The sequence below is a fragment of the Tripterygium wilfordii genome, chromosome 2, assembly GCF_013401445.1.
Source record: "Tripterygium wilfordii isolate XIE 37 chromosome 2, ASM1340144v1, whole genome shotgun sequence".
Classification (NCBI taxonomy): Eukaryota; Viridiplantae; Streptophyta; class Magnoliopsida; order Celastrales; family Celastraceae; genus Tripterygium; species Tripterygium wilfordii.
Genome location: NC_052233.1, coordinates 10,991,493 through 11,009,091, shown reverse-complemented (window position 1 = coordinate 11,009,091; position 17,599 = coordinate 10,991,493). Strand labels below are relative to the sequence as shown.

Here is a 17,599-nt window from a genome sequence, read left to right as displayed (position 1 = left end):
TTACATCAATCATTTACATCCATCTCTGTATTTGAGATGGCCAAGATAAAAAAAAATACAAGATTCATGTGCGATATATGGAGTCCACGATTTCACTTGAATTTTATTCATCCATTTAGATATTTAAGATAACTAGAATAAAAAATATTAGAATTCTTAACATTATCATCTCTCAAGACATACATTATTTTTATTACTATTTTGAAAAGTGAAACAAAAATAAATATTATATAGTAATATAGTACTTATAGTACCCAACAATTGGCCAAGCTTCTGTATATATAGCCTAGTCCTCAAACAACCCAATTTAGGTTTAGCACACTTAAAACAATTTTCCTCTATTTCTCTCTTGGTCAAATACTACCAATTTCCTCTCAATCTCTCTCTCTCTTGTTTGAAAACGAAAAAAAAGAAATGGATGCCAGTTCTATAGATGAAAGCACAACGACTACTGAGTCCACTTCCATCTCACATCCACCGCTGCCACTACCACCAACTCTCTCTCCTTTATCTAAACTGCCGGGGAGTCTCTGCCGTGTCGGCAGCGGCGCTAGTGTCATTTTGGATTCCGAGAGCGGAATCGAAGCCGATTCACGAAAACTCCCCTCCTCCAAATACAAAGGCGTAGTCCCCCAACCGAATGGACGCTGGGGGGCTCAGATTTACCAGAAGCACCAGCGCGTCTGGCTTGGAACCTTCAATGAAGAGGACGAAGCCGCAAGAGCGTACGACGTCGCGGCTCACAGATTCCGCGGCCGTGACGCTGTAACTAACTTCAAGAACCTAACCGAAGCCGAATCCGATGACGTGGAGATTGCGTTCTTGAATTCTCATTCTAAGGCGGAGATCGTCGACATGCTGCGTAAGCACACGTACAACGACGAGCTAGAGCAGAGCAAGCGAAACTACGGAATCAACGGCAACGGGAATAACGGCGTCGTTTCATGGGGTACGGATCGTGTGCCCAAAGCGCGTGAACAGCTCTTCGAGAAGGCCGTTACGCCTAGTGACGTAGGGAAGCTTAACCGTCTCGTGATACCGAAACAGCACGCTGAGAAGCACTTCCCCTTACAAAGCGGAAGCACATCGAAAGGCGTGCTGTTGAATTTCGAAGATGCGACGGGGAAGGTGTGGAGGTTCCGGTACTCGTACTGGAATAGCAGCCAGAGCTACGTGTTGACCAAAGGTTGGAGCCGGTTCGTGAAGGAGAAGAATCTAAAAGCCGGCGACATTGTCAGTTTCCAGCGATCCACCGGTCCTGATAATCAACTCTACATTGACTGGAAAGAGAGGAGTGGACCGGCGTCTGTGTTGAACCCGGTCCGAACCGTTAAGCAGGTTCAGGTGGTCCGGTTATTTGGAGTCAACATATTCGAAGGGCCTGGGAGTGGTTGTGGAGGTAAAAGAAGTAGAGAAATGGAGATTTTGTCCATGGAGAGTAACAAGAAACAATGGATGATAGGAGCTTTGTAACATATTTTTTGTTTTTTTTTTTTCTTTTTTAATTTCTGTTACTTTTATGTAACTTTTTTGCATTTTTGTGAATGTGAAGAAGGTGGGGGATGGAGGATAGAGATGGGGGATGGTGTTTGCATGTGTAGGTGCAAGTTGCAAAAGGTGAATTGTAAATTACAACACAAAAGGCTGAAGAAAGCTTAAATTAGGTGGAATCTGGTCTTAAAAGAAAGAAAAATAATAGAATGGATAGCTAGTCTAATTTGGTGTTTGATTATTGAACCGTATATTTTTATGTTTTTGTTTCTAATCGAGCAACTCATTCAAGACACGTTCATAGTGAATTTTATCCTATACGCATCAAGCAATTACATAACCGTTGACCGATGGAGGTAACTCCAAAAAAATTTGTTGGATCTGGGATTGGAAATTGAACTTAAAGATTTGTTGTCTTAAGACATTGATGAGAACCAAGAATGACGTGGACATGTTAGAGAAGTTGCCGATCATGCAGACCAATTCAACTACAAATTCTCTTTGATTGCAGACTTGTTAGCTTGTTAGAATTACTGGTATTTACTTCTAAGTTAAGTAGGATTATTCTAGTTATTTTCTTATTAAGTTTCGTACTTTAAATTCTAAGTGGAGTATGATAGAGAATGGGAGATAGCCTGGTTGGTCGAGTTGTATGCCCAGGACCTTGAGGTTCAGGGTTTTATTCTCACCAGGGGGTTTGGGATTTGAGTAGTTTTTCATCCGCTGTTGTGGCCTTTATGCCCCTTGGACATGACTTACAATGTGTGTGGCCTGTGGGCCTTTCAAAAAAAAAAACGGAGTATGATATGTATTCGGCTATATAAGCCAGAAGAGTTCTTGAGTTTAAGGGAGAAAAAAAGAAAATTAATACCAAAATCGAGATTCGTCTCAAAAACCCTTCTCTGTCTTTACGTGGGTTTAGGCAAAGATATCCAAAGGCTTTTAAGGTTTCATCAGACATATCCAACTCTCTTAGGGCTTACTTTGATTGATGTTTTGGATAGTTAACTGAGGAGGTTAAGGAGGGTGGAATGGCTCTACCTTGCTTTGATTGTAAGAGGGAGAGGTAAGTGAAGTTAACTAGGGGAAACTTTCTCCCTCACGTAACTTTCAAACTCTATATTTTGTAACCCCTCAATTTGGGGGTTTGTGAGGTGATAAAAAATTTTGTTTATAATTTCTATAATCATACATAAAGTTTTTCATTCATTTCAACTTAACTCTACCTCCTATCCAAGTAAGGATGAGTGATGCAGTCTCATATCGATAGTGAATGGGTGACAAGTGTGGTTTATAAGTGTGGACAATCCTAACATTGACAAGCCGGTTTTTTAATGGTTAGTTAGGCCCAACTTATAGCACTTGAGCATGCCCATGCTGTATGTGGGCTGCGTCATTCTTGGCCGCGGGCGCTTAGCCCCTCTATATGGCTATGGAGACGACCTTGCTGCATCAATGAGTCAAGTTAATTCCCCTCTCATGACTCCCCCAATTAAGTCTCCCTCCATTAACTTTACTCTACTCTACTATTCATTTTACAATTCAAGTAAAGCCATGGTGTTTTCTCATAAATATCTCTAACCATGTTTGATAAACTATGCTTGATGAGAGAGAGAAGGTGGTCGGTATGAAAAGCAACCCTTTGTCCCAAGAGAAGGGTTAGGCTAACTGGAATTGGTCATTTCTGGTTTGTTGAGTGACAAACATAATTTGGTTTCATTGTATAGAGTCCAAACTTTCCGCCTACCTTTAAAAGTATTGTTTTTTAAATTTCCGTACCACTGATATTGCTGGTTTGATCCAGTCTAGAAGAGTTGTTTTCTGATTATTAATGGAATTGAATAAAGAAGTTAATTTTAGAAGATTTGGTCTTTAGAACTAATTTATGATTTATTTCATACTATAGCTTTCCAAACTAGTATTAAAATAGGCACATTGGAGACGGATCTTCTAAGGACAGGGACAGGACTAGATTTTTTTGCGGCCAATGCATTTGTCCAACTTACCCTTTTGTCGTAAGTGAGTCGTTGATTGAACGGTAATCACATTACATGTAAGGGATCACATATTAGGTCATAGGTTTGAATCCTACTCCCTCCCCAAATCCTTGTTTCAAAAAAAATAAATTACCCTTTTGTCATTTGCCCAACTTACCCTTTTGTTAGATGATAAATTTTTGTGTGTACGGGCCTGAAAACCTGAGTTTAGGTGCATATCAAATATCTAAAAGGTAAGTTTGTATAATATCATAATCCTGATTTTATGTGCATATCGAATATTAAAAGATAAGTAGTTTATGTGCATATCGAATATCTAAAAGGTAAGTTTGTATAATATCGTAATCAATTAAAAATAAGTATAGGAAGATGTTGTTGTTAGATACCCATGTCAGCCCGGTCCATCTTTTAAGTGCTACAAGGCCCTGGTCCGACCTGATCATCAAACACTCTTCTCAAGTTAACCCGGTCCATCTTTACCCAAGTCCATTATATTAAGAAAGCCCCATTAGCCCAGAAGAAAACTCATTTTACTTGGGCCAAGCCCTAAAGCTAAAAATCTTCAGATTCGTCTTCTCTGTCAATCTGTCATTTAAGCAAAACCAAAACCCTCCTTATCCCCTTATCTGCATTTTTCTATTTTATTCTCTCCGGTGAAGTGGGTTTCCCCGCCTCGATGTCGCAGGCGGTGTATCAGCAACACATAATTCCGTTACATGGCGATCCGATAATAAAATTGCTATCTTCGTCAAATTCAACCGTTTTTGTAGGAACCCCTCTCTCTTCCTCTTCCTCGAGATTTCCCGGTATGTGTTTATCACTCAATTGATTCGATACCGCCGTATTTCAATGAATTTTTGTATTCATGAAAATTCTGGAAATAAAACTACATAATCGAGTAACTTGTTGATAATACGACGTTATTGTATACTCTGTGCATTTGGTTTGTTTGATGCTACATATATCTTGATTTTGTGTTGTGTGAAATTCTGATAGGGAAGCAATTACATTCTGGAAAGAAAGTGGTTGTTATGGCCCGGAGGTTATTTGGTCTAGAAGAAGCCATGAGGGTTCAAAGGTTTGTCCTGCGTATCAAGATTCTTAAGTCGCTACAAGCTCTTGTTTGGTCTAATTTGATTCCTGTTTTTGTGTGTGAGGACGAGCTAGCTTTCAGTAGGAGCTGCTGTCAACTAAATGTGACGTTATGAATATATCCGCTGGGTACGACTGTGCTAGTGTGGCTTTTGTGTATGGGAGAAAGTATATTATTTGGGTTTCACACCGGGCCTCTTGATGTCGTGAGACCGAGAATGATTTTCCATGTGGTTTATCTTTCCTAGTTTGGCCCGTTTAGGTATTGACTGTTTGCATGAAGTGTTTTCAGTGCTCACAAGAGCATCAAGTGACAGTTGTGTCTCACTTAATATACATCGTATGCTAGTTTACAGGTCAATGTGTTTCAATTTGGAAGTCCAGATTTCTATCTTAGGCTATTTTTTAATTGGAAATTGCACTAAGCTACAATAAAAGTGCTTTCCTAGATTTAACAGCCATTTTTCATCGTATACCTGCTATCACTTTTCTTGTTTCTCATTGTGTTTGTGTTTTTGCAGTGCCTCATGTAAGATACACGTGTGTATATTCATGTCTGTATAAGAATTTATATGATTGTTCATATGCTTACACAGTTGATTTGTTGTTGTAGAGAACGTGAGCTTCAGCCTAAAATAAAGAATAGGAAAAGCCCTCCTTTGAGACGTGGAAGGGTATCACCACGTCTTCCTGTGCCTGATGACATACCAAAGCCTCCTTATGCGAGCTCAAATTTGTTGCCAGAACTTTCAAGTGAGCATCAGATCCACGATGCAGAAGGCATTGCTAAGATGAAGGCCGCTGGTGAACTTGCTGCTCGCGTACTGGATTATGCTGGAACATTAGTTAGGGTGAGAACATAAAATATCCATTTCGTCACATGCTTATTCAGTAAACTTGGCAGTCTAATTTTCCATTCAATATTAGTGCATTAATACCAAACAGATTGCTTGTCCTAGTTACTTAAGGATTGTCTGTCTCCTTACTGTTCTATTAGTAATCCCCTTCAGAGGTGTAGAATAAGATGCTCAAACATTTTTCTCAGGTTTGACGAATAAAAATAGTTGTCCACTCCACATGCTGCACTTAAAGCATGAGAGGTCCTCGTAGAAGAACTCCTTCCTTTTTGTTTGTGAAAAAACATTTGACTTAATATATCTTCTATCAGCATGATCTGTTATCTGACATTCTGACGTAGTATCCTGTGTCTTAATGACTTATTAGCCATCAGTGACAACGAATGAAATCGACAAAGCAGTGCATCAAATGATCATTGAGGCTGGGGCTTATCCTTCCCCTCTTGGTTATGGAGGATTTCCTAAAAGCGTGTGCACATCTGTCAATGAGTGCATGTGTCATGGAATTCCTGATTCTCGTCAACTCCAGGTCTGGTGTATGCTGTTGCTTCTTACATTATTTATACCTATGTATCTTGACATATGTTTGTCTCATGTGCAGGATGGCGACATCATAAACATTGATGTAACAGTCTTTTTAAATGTATGGTCCTAATCTATTAATCTTATTCTTATATTAGCTCTTCATATAGGATTGACCTCAAAAATGGGCTGTCTATTGCATGAGACTCTGTCATTGTACGATCTTGGTGGGTTGATGATTGACGGCTTGGATTGAACTTTTAGATCACAAACATGTCTGAGGAGTCCTTGTGGCCTGGCGCCTCATCACCTGGTCACTATGTTTTACTCACCAAGTTCATTTTTCTCATTTACTGAAAGTGTTGTTTCATCCTCTTTCATCCTCAAAGGCTTTATCCCAAATGATGTTCTTTCATCCTCGCTACAGAAGGAAATGGCTGGATACATCCATGCACATATCTTAAATATAATACTTTAGTTTCTACTTTAAATGAACTTCAATGTTCAGCTGATTGCTTTCTAATGATGTGGTTACTTTGTTTCAGGGTTATCATGGAGACACATCAAAAACATTTTTTTGCGGAAACGTTAACCAAGGACGTAGGCGTCTTGTGAAGGTGGATATTCATTTATGTAAAAGGAGGAATATCAATTAAATCTATTTTGTTTATACTGTTCCAATTATTGTGTCTTTGTGATTATATGAAAATTTGATAAGCTATGTGCATAGATGTAATACCTCCAATGGTGTGACTAGGAGGAGACTGGCAAATGCTGAGTCATATTTTTTTGAGTATTACAGAATTAGGTCAAACTAGCCTAACAGCAGCGACTCTATGGGATCCAGTCGTTACTACTTTTGGCTAAATATGTATGTTGGGAAACATGTCTCTTGTTGATGACATTGCATCAGAGCCTTGCTTGTATCTACATCCATGGGTGTTCTGAGGGACTAGTTTGTTAGGGCTTTGAGTGAAAGAAATCATGATATCTTAGAAGATTTGGTTAGGCGTGTGATTGTGGATGATAGAAAGGGTTGAATTTTGCGTTGGTTTTGTGCCTTGTCAAATTAGATGATGCAAGCAACTTTAGGTTCGCCAAGTATGACCAATGTTAAGTTACCATTTGTTGTGGCAGGTAACTGAAGAATGCTTAGTAAGAGGCATAAACGTTTGCAGAGACGGTGCCAGTTTCAAGAAAATTGGAAAGCGAATTAGGTTTTGCTTCTCTTACCCTATGTTATGCTGGATTGATAGAACTCTTCTTCTTGAACATCTTTTTGTTTCTAAGGATGGATATGCAAACTGACATTTTACCTATCTAATTATCTTAATTTAGTTAGACATTATTATTAAAGTCTTATAGTTGAAGTAACGATGCAGTGAAATCATACCCTCAATAAATGACAATAATTTTATTAGTAATTTTGTGTTGTGTATTTTCCCTTTTTTGAATTTTGTATCTCTTCAACCTATTAGTGGAGCCATCATTTTCTCCTTAAATATCATGGTGTAAGTTTTTCTTCTACATTCTCTTTTACTGTTATTCTTAACGCATTCTATGCATTTCTGTCACAGTGAGTTTGCTGAACAATTTGGTTTTGGTGTGGCTGAGCGTTTTGTTGGGCATGGTATAGGGACCATATTTCATTCAGAACCCATAATATTACATCATCGTAAGTAATATCTTCATACTATTTATATTGCATTGGCTTTTTTTCCAATTTTTGTTAGCTAGAAAGAGGGGAGTTTGGAATTACTTCTTTGTCCACTGCGTTAATTTAATCTCCGTAAAGATGTATGGCGAGTATGATTTTATTTGGATTCATAGGATATGGGTCACACCATTGATTGATGAATAGGAAGCGTTTCTTCAGTCCAACTGCTTTGCTACATTACATGCATCCTCCCTGTTCTATGACCCACTTCAATATTTTAGTTGTCCTATCCTACATACGACACAATTCAGTCTTGCACATTATCATCTACATTTAGGCATTCTTGATTAATTTTGATGCTGGATATATTGTCTTTGAAGGCCCAATGTGATGGCAATGGGGAATCAAACAACTGAAACAACTAACATCTGGCATGTCTGAATGCATTCGAACAGATTGCATGAAGTTTTGTGACTTACATGCTATATGTATTTATGTATATTATACACCATCATACTTGAATTCTATGCATTACACCATTTTTAAGTACTACGGTTCATTAATGTTTGACAGGCAATGAAAAGGCCGGTTTCATGGTTGAGGGTCAAACATTTACCATTGGTGAGTATCTATTTCTTTGCCTGATACATGAAGCCTTTTTTTTTCCCCCTGAAAAACATTGATATCCCTCTTGATGCAGAGCCAATTCTTACAATGGGACGCACCAAGAGTATAACATGGCCTGACAATTGGACGACCTTGACGGCTGATGGAAGTCCTGCTGCACAGGTTGAGCATACAATCTTAATTACTAAAACTGGTGCGGAAATTTTGACAAAGTGTGAAACTAATCCTTCTTAATAATGTCTTGATCTCATATTTACATTTTATTTAGTTTTGTCTTACTGTAACCTGCAGTGAAGGCAGCAAATTCCCTTTCCTTACTATTGCTTCCTGTTGTGCTTAGGATTAAATGATACCTCTGAAACTGAGAATTATACTTGTGTAAGGCATTAGCCATTAGTGAACTTGGTGACTGAATCGCTCTATAGAATTTGTTTGTCACGAGACTAACTCATAGATTTACCCAATACACTTCTAAATGGAATATTGACTGCGAATTTTTTACTTAGTAAAAAAATGTAAAAGCAACTAACCGACCGTGATAACTACCTAAGAGTGCTTGAGTTGGTTTGGGGTAAATACTTGTAAGTTTAGGGATTCAACTTCAACTCTTCACATCACACCCTATGATTTATTAGGTAAATGGAAGGAGCGGTGATTCTTCGGATTCTTCGGATACATTCCCTATGATTTATCAGGTAAATGAAAGGAGCGGTGATTCTTCGGATACATTCGTGTATCCGAAGTTTATATTAGCCAAAATTTCATATTTCTTTGTGAAAAATAGAAGGGAAAAAAGTTAATCGACCGTTGTTAACCTCTCGGGAATGGGTGAGTGAGCTAGGGATAAATTCAAATAGCTTCGGGACTCAAGTTCAACTCTTCACATCAACATCTACGATTTATAAGTAATTGAAAATACGGGACTATTCACTTATCCAGAATTTATATGGAGTCAAAAAATTCATAATTCATCATTAAAAAAAAAAAAAAAACTAACCGACCGGAAAGTTAATGCGGTGCGAATGTGAAATGGCATGAATGGATATTTTCTTTCACATGGAAATTCATCATGCTTGATATCATCTCCTACCACGACCCACCGTCCATTCAACTTTCTATATTATTGCTCCAACCACTCCAAACACTTTACAACCCATTCATAGTTGCTGCTTCTGTCCTACGAAGCTTTGATCTCCACCACCATCAATGGCGTCCATTAGCTCTCTCAAGCTAGTTTCGTCTCTCAAGCTCTTCAACAAAACATCTATCTCATCCTCCCAAACATTGAACCTATTTGGCTTCACTCACTCACAAGCCTTCGTGAACCAACCACTCAAATTCTCCACGATCAAGCAAAATTTCTCCACCGGAAGTAGCTCAAAGAGCTCCACTACCGCACTCTTCAACAAATCTGAATCTCATCAAGAATCGCCCCGGCCAAGTAAGAATTAATGACCTGATTAATAATTAATTCAGTATTATTTTCTTGTGAGTTTGTTTGTAATTCGTGAATCTTTGTCGTTTCAACAGCGAAAATTCAGGAACTAACCGTGTACGAGATCAACGAGCGAGACCGATCAAGTCCAGTTATTCTGAAACTGAGTCAAAAACCGGTGAACTCGCTCGGCGACCTGGTGCCTTTCACTAACAAGCTCTACAGCGGAGACTTGAAGAAGAGGTTGGGCATAACCGCAGGTCTATGCGTCCTGATCCAGCACGTGCCGGAGAAGAAGGGAGACCGCTACGAGGCCATCTACAGCTTCTACTTCGGCGATTACGGCCAGATCTCGGTGCAGGGATCGTATCTGACTCACCAGGACACATACCTGTCCATCACCGGAGGAACTGGGATTTTCGAAGGGGTGTACGGACAAGTCAAATTGCAACAGCTCGTGTTTCCTATCAAGCTGTTCTACACTTTCTACTTGAAGGGAATACCTGACTTGCCGTCAGATCTTCTGTGGACGCCAGTGCCTCCATCACCTACCATTGAGCCATCGCCAGATGCGAAGGCACTGGAGTCTCACGCTTGTATCCCCAACTTCACCGATTAATGCTCTGTTTGGATCTCTCAGATGTTTTGTTTCAATAATTAGAATATTAAGCTAGTTAATGCTGAGATTCAATAATTTGAGAGATTCGTTTGATTTAGTGTAGTAGATGCGGAATCTATTGCTATGAATAAATAAACTGGTCTCTGGGTGCTTATTTATGCAGTGTTGTGATTGACGTTTGAAAGGCCATCTTAAACCGCAAGGCATTTTTTGGGTTGCCATACCCCCATAATATTATGGGCCGTCTACGGATTCCAATATTTTCTTCAACCATTTCAAATATTTGATATGGACGTACACGATTTCATATAAATTATGTGAATGAAGTGTATGATTTCACATGGATTATGTTATCATTTGAGATAGTCGAAGCAAAAAAGCATTCGAATGCTCGTCATTTTCATAACATTATAGTTTTTTCTTGCACAAAATGATTGATAATGTTGAAGGGGTGTTATGAAAGGGGTGTCATTTTCTTAACATTATAGCCTTTTTCCAATACAAAATGATTGATAATGTTGAAAGGTGGTGCAGCGGGCCCCACCCCACAGAGGTCCTCCCTCTCGTGGGCGTGGGTTGTCAACCCCGAGCCCATTGAAACCCACGCATGGGCCACGGGCCTAAGGGCCTAGCCCAGCTCCAACAACCTGCGTTGTGCAGCTCGATGGTCGATGCTAAGGCGTAACGCCTTAGTGTTAAAGGGGGCTGGGGTTCGACTCCCAGCTCCAACAACCTGCGTTGGCCGTAATAATCTCATGATGGGTTGGAGTGTGCGGCCTACAGGCTTGTTGTAGTTGGGCTAGGCCCTTAAGCCCGTGGCCCACGCGTGGGTTTCGACGGGCTCTGGGTTGACAGCCCACGCCCACGAGAGGGAGGACCTCTGTGGGGTGGGGCCCACTACACCAAAAGGGGATTTCGAAACCTAAGTCCAACCTGGTTCCCGTAAACAAAACAATAAACAAAATCATTTTTTTAAACCGAGAATGACACTAAACACTAGACAAGATTGTTTTTTTTTAATATTTAACATAGGTCTAAACTTGTAATAAAGAAAGTCATACCACTATACTAATATCTCTACATTGATATTGTTGACTAGGAAGGTAGATGTCTGAAGACTGTGGTCAACATGCATGCATGGTCAATGCAAGCCCTGTAAAGAAGCTTCTAGCTGGTGGCTTAATTAACATGGAAAAAATGTTGGTTATATCATCACATCGCATGTTAGGTCCCCTCCAACATAAAAGAGAAGGTCACCTTTTAAAAAAAAAATCAAATAAGGCACGTGACTGAGTTCAAGAATAGAGAACTGTTGCTATGCAGAAATGTTGTTACATGTTGAAACCAGCATTCACGAGTTCTCGGGGCTGCTGTAGTCAGCTGTAGTCCTTTTTGGGCTTCAAAATATTTTTATTTTTATTTTAAAAAATTATATATGTGTAGTATTCAGAGTAACGATTCCAACGACATATTTTTTATTCGAAACAAAAATCAAATTTAACGTGAAAAATGCATAACAATTCTGAACCGTTGAATATAAACTCAAAACATTCGATGTTTCGATCGCGATGAATTTGATTTTTGTTTCGAACAAAAAATATGTCGTTGGAATCGTTAGACCGAATACTACACATATATAATTTTTTAAAAATAAATAAAAAATATTTTAAAACCCAAAAAATTTATCCCGTTGCTGGTGTTTACTCTGCTATTATTTACTGCCAAAACCACATTTATTATTTTCCTACCCACCTCTCTTCGTTTTATTTTTACATTTATCTTGCTTGTGCTGATGAAGAATGTCTGATTCTTGACCCGATTTTCACTGAATTCTTCATTTCCAGACTTCCAGTATCTCTTGATATTCACTTGTAACATTTTCAAGCAAATAGTGATAGCGCCCCTGAATTTTGGTGAGCAATTAAACCATACCACGTGCTGGGCCCCCAATAACCTACTCCGTTGGGCTTCCGTGTAGCTCACATAAAGTTGTAGTTTTGGGCCTTGTTGGGCTTATATTTTTTCAGTCAGTGATGCAGATTGCAGAGTAACCGAATATATGTAGCCATGACTGCATCATAACTAACCCGTTCAATTAGTTACTGCCATGTGTCTTGTGCTTCAACTTTTAGAGACTCCTTTTCGGCCCATTAACAGAACCTAACCCGTCAATTACGTTACTGCCAGGTGTCTGGGAGGCATTTAATCAGGCTTAATTTTCAGATCAGCTTCAGCATGGCACTATCATGGAGAGACAAGTCCGTAGTGGAAATACAAAGCATGTTTTGCGTGTTCGTGACTGAATCTTCTACTAAATTCTTCCCCACTCTTCAGCCCATGGGCCCATATTAGGCCCATGCACCTCAATTAGTACTTGCCAGGCTTCATTGCCATTGGCTCGTGTGTACACGCGCAAGGAATGGCGGGTGAAGAAAACAATGGTTCGGTAAACAAGGGGCGGTAGGGAGCAAGGGGCTGGAGCCTGGAAACATGGGGTGGCTTTACAGAGCGTGAAAAGCCAACAAACCCATGCGTCTGGCCACGCTCACAAGATTCGTCGCTCCCTTTGGTATATTCCGAAGTCAGATTGATTCCCAACCAAAGCATTAACGAATAAATATGTTTTAAGTGAGGTATTAACGAATTTTACTTCGGATAATGCCTTATCTTAACTTTTGTCCCATTAGAAGAAAAAAAAAATTGCCATAAGTAAATTAAGGAAAAAAATAGGAGTTGTTAGGTCTTATCAAAAGAGGAAGAAGATAAAAGTGGAGCTGACATCATCTCACGAGTAATTATTCGGTGGTCCTGATACATTGCGTTATTCACTGATATGATTTATGCAAATCAATTTTCAAAAGTAAAATCTCATATACGTTTGACATAACACCGTCGAGTGATTTATAACCAGCTCCTCTTAAGTTGAAAATACATTTTCAAGAGTAAAATCTCATGTATGTTTGATATAACACAGTCAAATTGGTTGATATTACACAACCGTGTAATTTATAAGCAAATCTCAACTCCTCTTAAGTTGAAAACACATTTTATGGGCCTAAACATCAGTAGTGACATTACGTGAATAGCAAATATGTGAGAGCCAATAGGTCAGATCGGGATAATATGGTTTGAAATTTTCAACATGGTATTCAAGCAATATCTTGGTTTAGTTGGATGGGCACGTATCTATCCACTCATGTCTAACAAAACTCAATTCATAAATGGAGAGAAGTGTTAATTCTAAAATGTCACATTAAAGAATAACTTAATTTCTCTTAGAATAACTTAATTTATCTGTAATTGTCGGGCCAGAGAGAAGCGACGAAACGCGAATCACACCCTCGAATATTCAACCCCCCATTCACTCTCTCTCTATTTCCTTATATATAACTCCAACTCTCTCTCTCTCTCTACCAAAAATCAGAAAACCGCACCAAAGATTCGTTTTCATATGCGACGCCCCGACTACGATATCTCCTTACGCGCTCCTCCATTCTCTCTCTCCAATTTCATACCTAATCGCCACCGCTTGTTCTAAGAAACTCTTTGTTTGTTAATTTATTTTTCTTGGCATCCAAGTTTATTCCATTTCCTGATTCTGCTGAGATCCCATATTCCCCTTCGTTATCCTCATCTCTCTCCTTCTATGGTCGGATCTATCTATGTTTTAGACCAGAAACTGTCGTTTCTTTGCACAGAGAATCTTCTCTTCAATATAAATAAAACTTCTCAATTACCATTATCATTATCATAATCATATAAGCAGAAATGGATTATGCAGAGAAGATGAAAAGATGCAATGATTATGTTGAAGCGTTGGATAAAGAGAGGCGTAAGATCCAGGTCTTTGAACGGGAGCTCCCGTTGAGTTTGGAGCTCGTCACGCAAGGTAAAAAAAAAGAGAGAGAGAGAATTTCCTGACAGTCTGAGATTTTTTGCTTTTTGATTGTTTTGGATTTCTTGATGAGGATGTTTAATTTTCGTTTGAGCAGCGCTTGAAGCTTGCAAGAGAGAGTTATCGGCGACGACGGAGTGCGTGCCAGGCCAATCGGAGTGTTCGGAGCAGACAACGAGCTCTAACGGACCTGTGTTGGAGGAATTCATTCCGATCAAGAGAGCTTCATCTTCTTCTGTTAATGATGATGAGGAACAATCGCGTAACGAGGGCAAGAGTAGTACTAGTGATAAGAAGAAATCGGACTGGCTTAGATCCGTACAGTTATGGAGTCAATCTCCAGATCCATCGTCCAAGGAGGTACCTATAGAAATTAAACGAATCAAAACTCACAATTTAAGATAAAAAGATGAGGAAATGAGAATGAATTTTGTTTTCTGTTTTTCAATTTCAGGATGTGACGGAAAAGGCATCTGCAGTGGAGGTAAAGAGCAATGGCGGTGCGTTTCAGCCTTTCCACAGAGAGAAAGGCGAAGGAAAAAGCAACCAATCGACAGTAAAAACGCCTTCGTCGGTGCCGAATACAGCGACAACGGAGACAGCGAGTGCGACAAGTTGTGAAAATGATGCAAAAAAGGAAGACAAAGAAGGGAATGCTAATAGAAAGCATAGGCGGTGCTGGTCACCGGAGTTGCACAGGCGATTCTTACACGCCCTTCAACAGCTTGGTGGGTCAGAAGGTATGCATTTCGTAATCGAGAGAGCTTAATTATTTCTTTATACAAACATTGGTTAAATTAATTTATATGCTAATTTGTAACCTTAATTAATGTTCTACAGTTGCCACACCAAAGCAGATAAGAGAATTAATGAAGGTTGATGGGCTTACTAATGATGAGGTCAAGAGTCATTTACAGGTGTGCATACTATCACTGATAGTAGTTCATAATTCTCATTTTGTTTTATCTCTACTTTATCTCTATCGACTTATGGCGTAAAGAATTTCACCCGAGAGGTTAGTCGGGTGAGTTTAAATTTGGGCTTTATGAATTGTTCAAAGGGCACATTTATTGTGTTATTCTCGGTTAAAAAAATGTACTTGGATATCACAATTTGAACTGGGAATTTCTCACTAGTACTTTTGAACAAGCTGCTTTGGTTCTGGGAACTGTGCAGTGGGTCTAAAGCTTTTCCTGAAATGAAGCATGAAATTGATTCTCATGCACTCCATATCCATCCATGTATTTGTTTCAGAAATATCGTCTACACACAAGAAGACCAACTCCTGCTGTTCACAACAACAGCAATCCTCAACCACCCCAGTTTGTAGTGGTAGGAGGCATATGGATGCCACCGCCCGAATATGCAGCTTCAGGAGCACCAGGGGACGCAGCCACTGTCCCTGCAACCAAGTCCAACGGAATTTATGCTCCAGTGGCTTCACCACCCGCTAAAGTCTCGCGATTGATTGAATCATTGATGCCACAACCGCCGCAGCAGACACAATCCGAGCAATTGCAATCAGAAGGGAGGGGCTGCAAGAGCGAGGGAGGTGTTCGTCCTAATTCCCCCGCTACATCTTCCTCGACTCATACCTCCTCGACTTCTCCTGTACGTTTGCTTTGATTCCGAGTAAAGCTGAGAATGGTGTAAAAATTTTGTAACAAAACTTGAATAAAGAGTTTACCATATTACATGATATATAGAGACATCATCATTCTTCGTTTTTTCTTGCTGGTTGACCTTATCTTTTAGTTTCTTTTTTTTGATAAGCCATTACTATTTTCACCCAAACATGTTTAATTTCGAAGTTCTAATGGTATCCGATGCATTAGTTGTTTCCTTGTGATTGTAAATTAAGAAATTCTTCTTGGATACATTGGATGGTGATAGTTAAAGAGTCTTGAATAAGAGGATTCTCTCGTTGTGAACCAGCTGGGAATCTACATTATCAACTAATATATTCTCCAATAATAGATTAAAATCAACCTTCTGATGCTCAACCACTACAGCAATGGATGATTCCTCCTAATGAATTTGTCTTTAAGGACCAAGACAGCTACAATGACCAGGATGGCCCTATGTATGATTAATTGAGTTCTTTCTATGTTCTGGGAAGCTATTTGGAATATAAAGATTGAGTGAAATGTAATTCTTTCCTTTCACAATGAATAAGCATATAAGAATGTTGACCCAACAGAAATCTTGTTGTTCAAGAACAGAAAAAGAGGATTACATGAAATCTTCTCCGTTGTTGGGTCGTAGATGCCCATTTCCTAGAAAACATGGTTTCGTAAGCCAGTCCTTCTCCTCGACAAACACCCAGAAATTCCGCCACAATTTTGACCAAGAGCCCAACATGCCCATCCGATAGCTATGTCAGTTCTAAACTTGGATCGTCAACCCAGCTCGCTCCACGTTGACGAGAGATAAGACTATACAGAAACCCACGAAGCCTCCCATGTCCCCTGCAAAAAAATAACACCGAAATTGTGGGGTATGGGAGTTGAACTTACGATCAAAGAGTTATCACAGTCAACTTTAACATTTCAACCAAAGTTTGTTTGTTTGATTGTTGCAACACAACATCTACAATCTACATACTACATTTCCTATGGAATATGAGAAGACTTGTCGAATATTCCTTTTATGTACAATGTCTTGATGTGATTATATTTATGTATATATATACATATCTGTATGCATGTATGTATGTATAGAATATAGAATGATAGATAGTCCTGGTTGTAACAAGGGTAATGCTTGCTTGGCGGTGATGTGGACCTTGATTATAAAATGTGGCGGCTAGAGCTAGAATCTTAATACAACAAGGGCTACCAAGATTGTCAATAGAAAAAACAAGCTTTGTTGAGTCCACTTCTATCCCTAATTCCTATATTATTGTCTTAAACAAAAACAAAATAATATCCTGCTGAATATACTACTTGCTCTGTGGTCCCACAACAAGAATATTCCAGATTCAAAGGCATATTTCACATATATATATATATATATATATATGTTGGATTACTTTAATTCACTATTTTTAATGCATAATCAGTCAAGTCAGCTTGTAAATTATCGTCTAATTTGTTCTAGAATCTTTCTCCATTTTGTTTAATATATCTTCTAGTAGAAGCACAGGCCAGGAGATATTCTGATACTCGAATAGTCGTCGAATCTTTACATTGTTCAAGATTCGACTTAAATTTAGAATGGGGAATCTCTACTCTTTCTCCGCCCGCAAACCAAGAAGCTGGCTTTGCCATACAACATTAGGGCCGTCCCCTTCACTCTTATGCTGACCCCGACCGGAGGCTGGCCTTTTGGGAAGTCCGTTTCCACCGCGTTCTCTATGTATTTGATTATGATGACATACAAAATCGGATGACTCCAACTATTCGATT

General features: G+C 39.2%; 4 protein-coding genes across 5 annotated transcripts; all 4 read left to right on the top strand.

Moving 5' to 3' along the window:
* Positions 1-303: 303 nt before the first annotated feature.
* LOC120016739 (AP2/ERF and B3 domain-containing transcription factor RAV1-like) lies at positions 304-1,732 on the top strand. The gene has a single exon (XM_038869651.1). It carries the CDS (start codon positions 415-417, stop codon positions 1,471-1,473), a length of 1,059 nt encoding a protein of 352 aa, XP_038725579.1. The 5' UTR covers positions 304-414; the 3' UTR covers positions 1,474-1,732.
* A 2,342-nt stretch (positions 1,733-4,074) lies between these two features.
* On the top strand, positions 4,075-8,690 carry LOC120016266 (methionine aminopeptidase 1B, chloroplastic). Its single transcript, XM_038868956.1, has 10 exons — positions 4,075-4,294; positions 4,485-4,566; positions 5,194-5,431; positions 5,805-5,966; positions 6,039-6,080; positions 6,505-6,576; positions 7,097-7,176; positions 7,537-7,634; positions 8,190-8,237; positions 8,317-8,690. The coding sequence occupies exons 1-10, from the start codon at positions 4,165-4,167 to the stop codon at positions 8,475-8,477; spliced, it is 1,113 nt and encodes a 370-aa protein (XP_038724884.1). The 5' UTR covers positions 4,075-4,164; the 3' UTR covers positions 8,478-8,690.
* Positions 8,691-9,333: 643 nt separating this feature from the next.
* On the top strand, positions 9,334-10,455 carry LOC120016275 (allene oxide cyclase, chloroplastic-like). The gene is made up of 2 exons (XM_038868967.1): positions 9,334-9,684; positions 9,774-10,455. Exons 1-2 carry the CDS (start codon positions 9,450-9,452, stop codon positions 10,295-10,297), a joined length of 759 nt encoding a protein of 252 aa, XP_038724895.1. The 5' UTR covers positions 9,334-9,449; the 3' UTR covers positions 10,298-10,455.
* A 3,214-nt stretch (positions 10,456-13,669) lies between these two features.
* LOC119983072 (transcription factor HHO3-like) lies at positions 13,670-15,922 on the top strand. 2 transcript variants are annotated; one of them, XM_038826733.1, is made up of 5 exons: positions 13,670-14,186; positions 14,290-14,552; positions 14,641-14,932; positions 15,033-15,109; positions 15,447-15,922. In XM_038826733.1, exons 1-5 carry the CDS (start codon positions 14,066-14,068, stop codon positions 15,816-15,818), a joined length of 1,125 nt encoding a protein of 374 aa, XP_038682661.1. In that variant the 5' UTR covers positions 13,670-14,065; the 3' UTR covers positions 15,819-15,922. The 2 variants fall into 2 exon arrangements, with proteins under 2 accessions (XP_038682661.1, XP_038682669.1); XM_038826741.1 differs by having other exon boundaries at positions 13,683-14,186; positions 14,647-14,932.
* Positions 15,923-17,599: the final 1,677 nt, after the last annotated feature.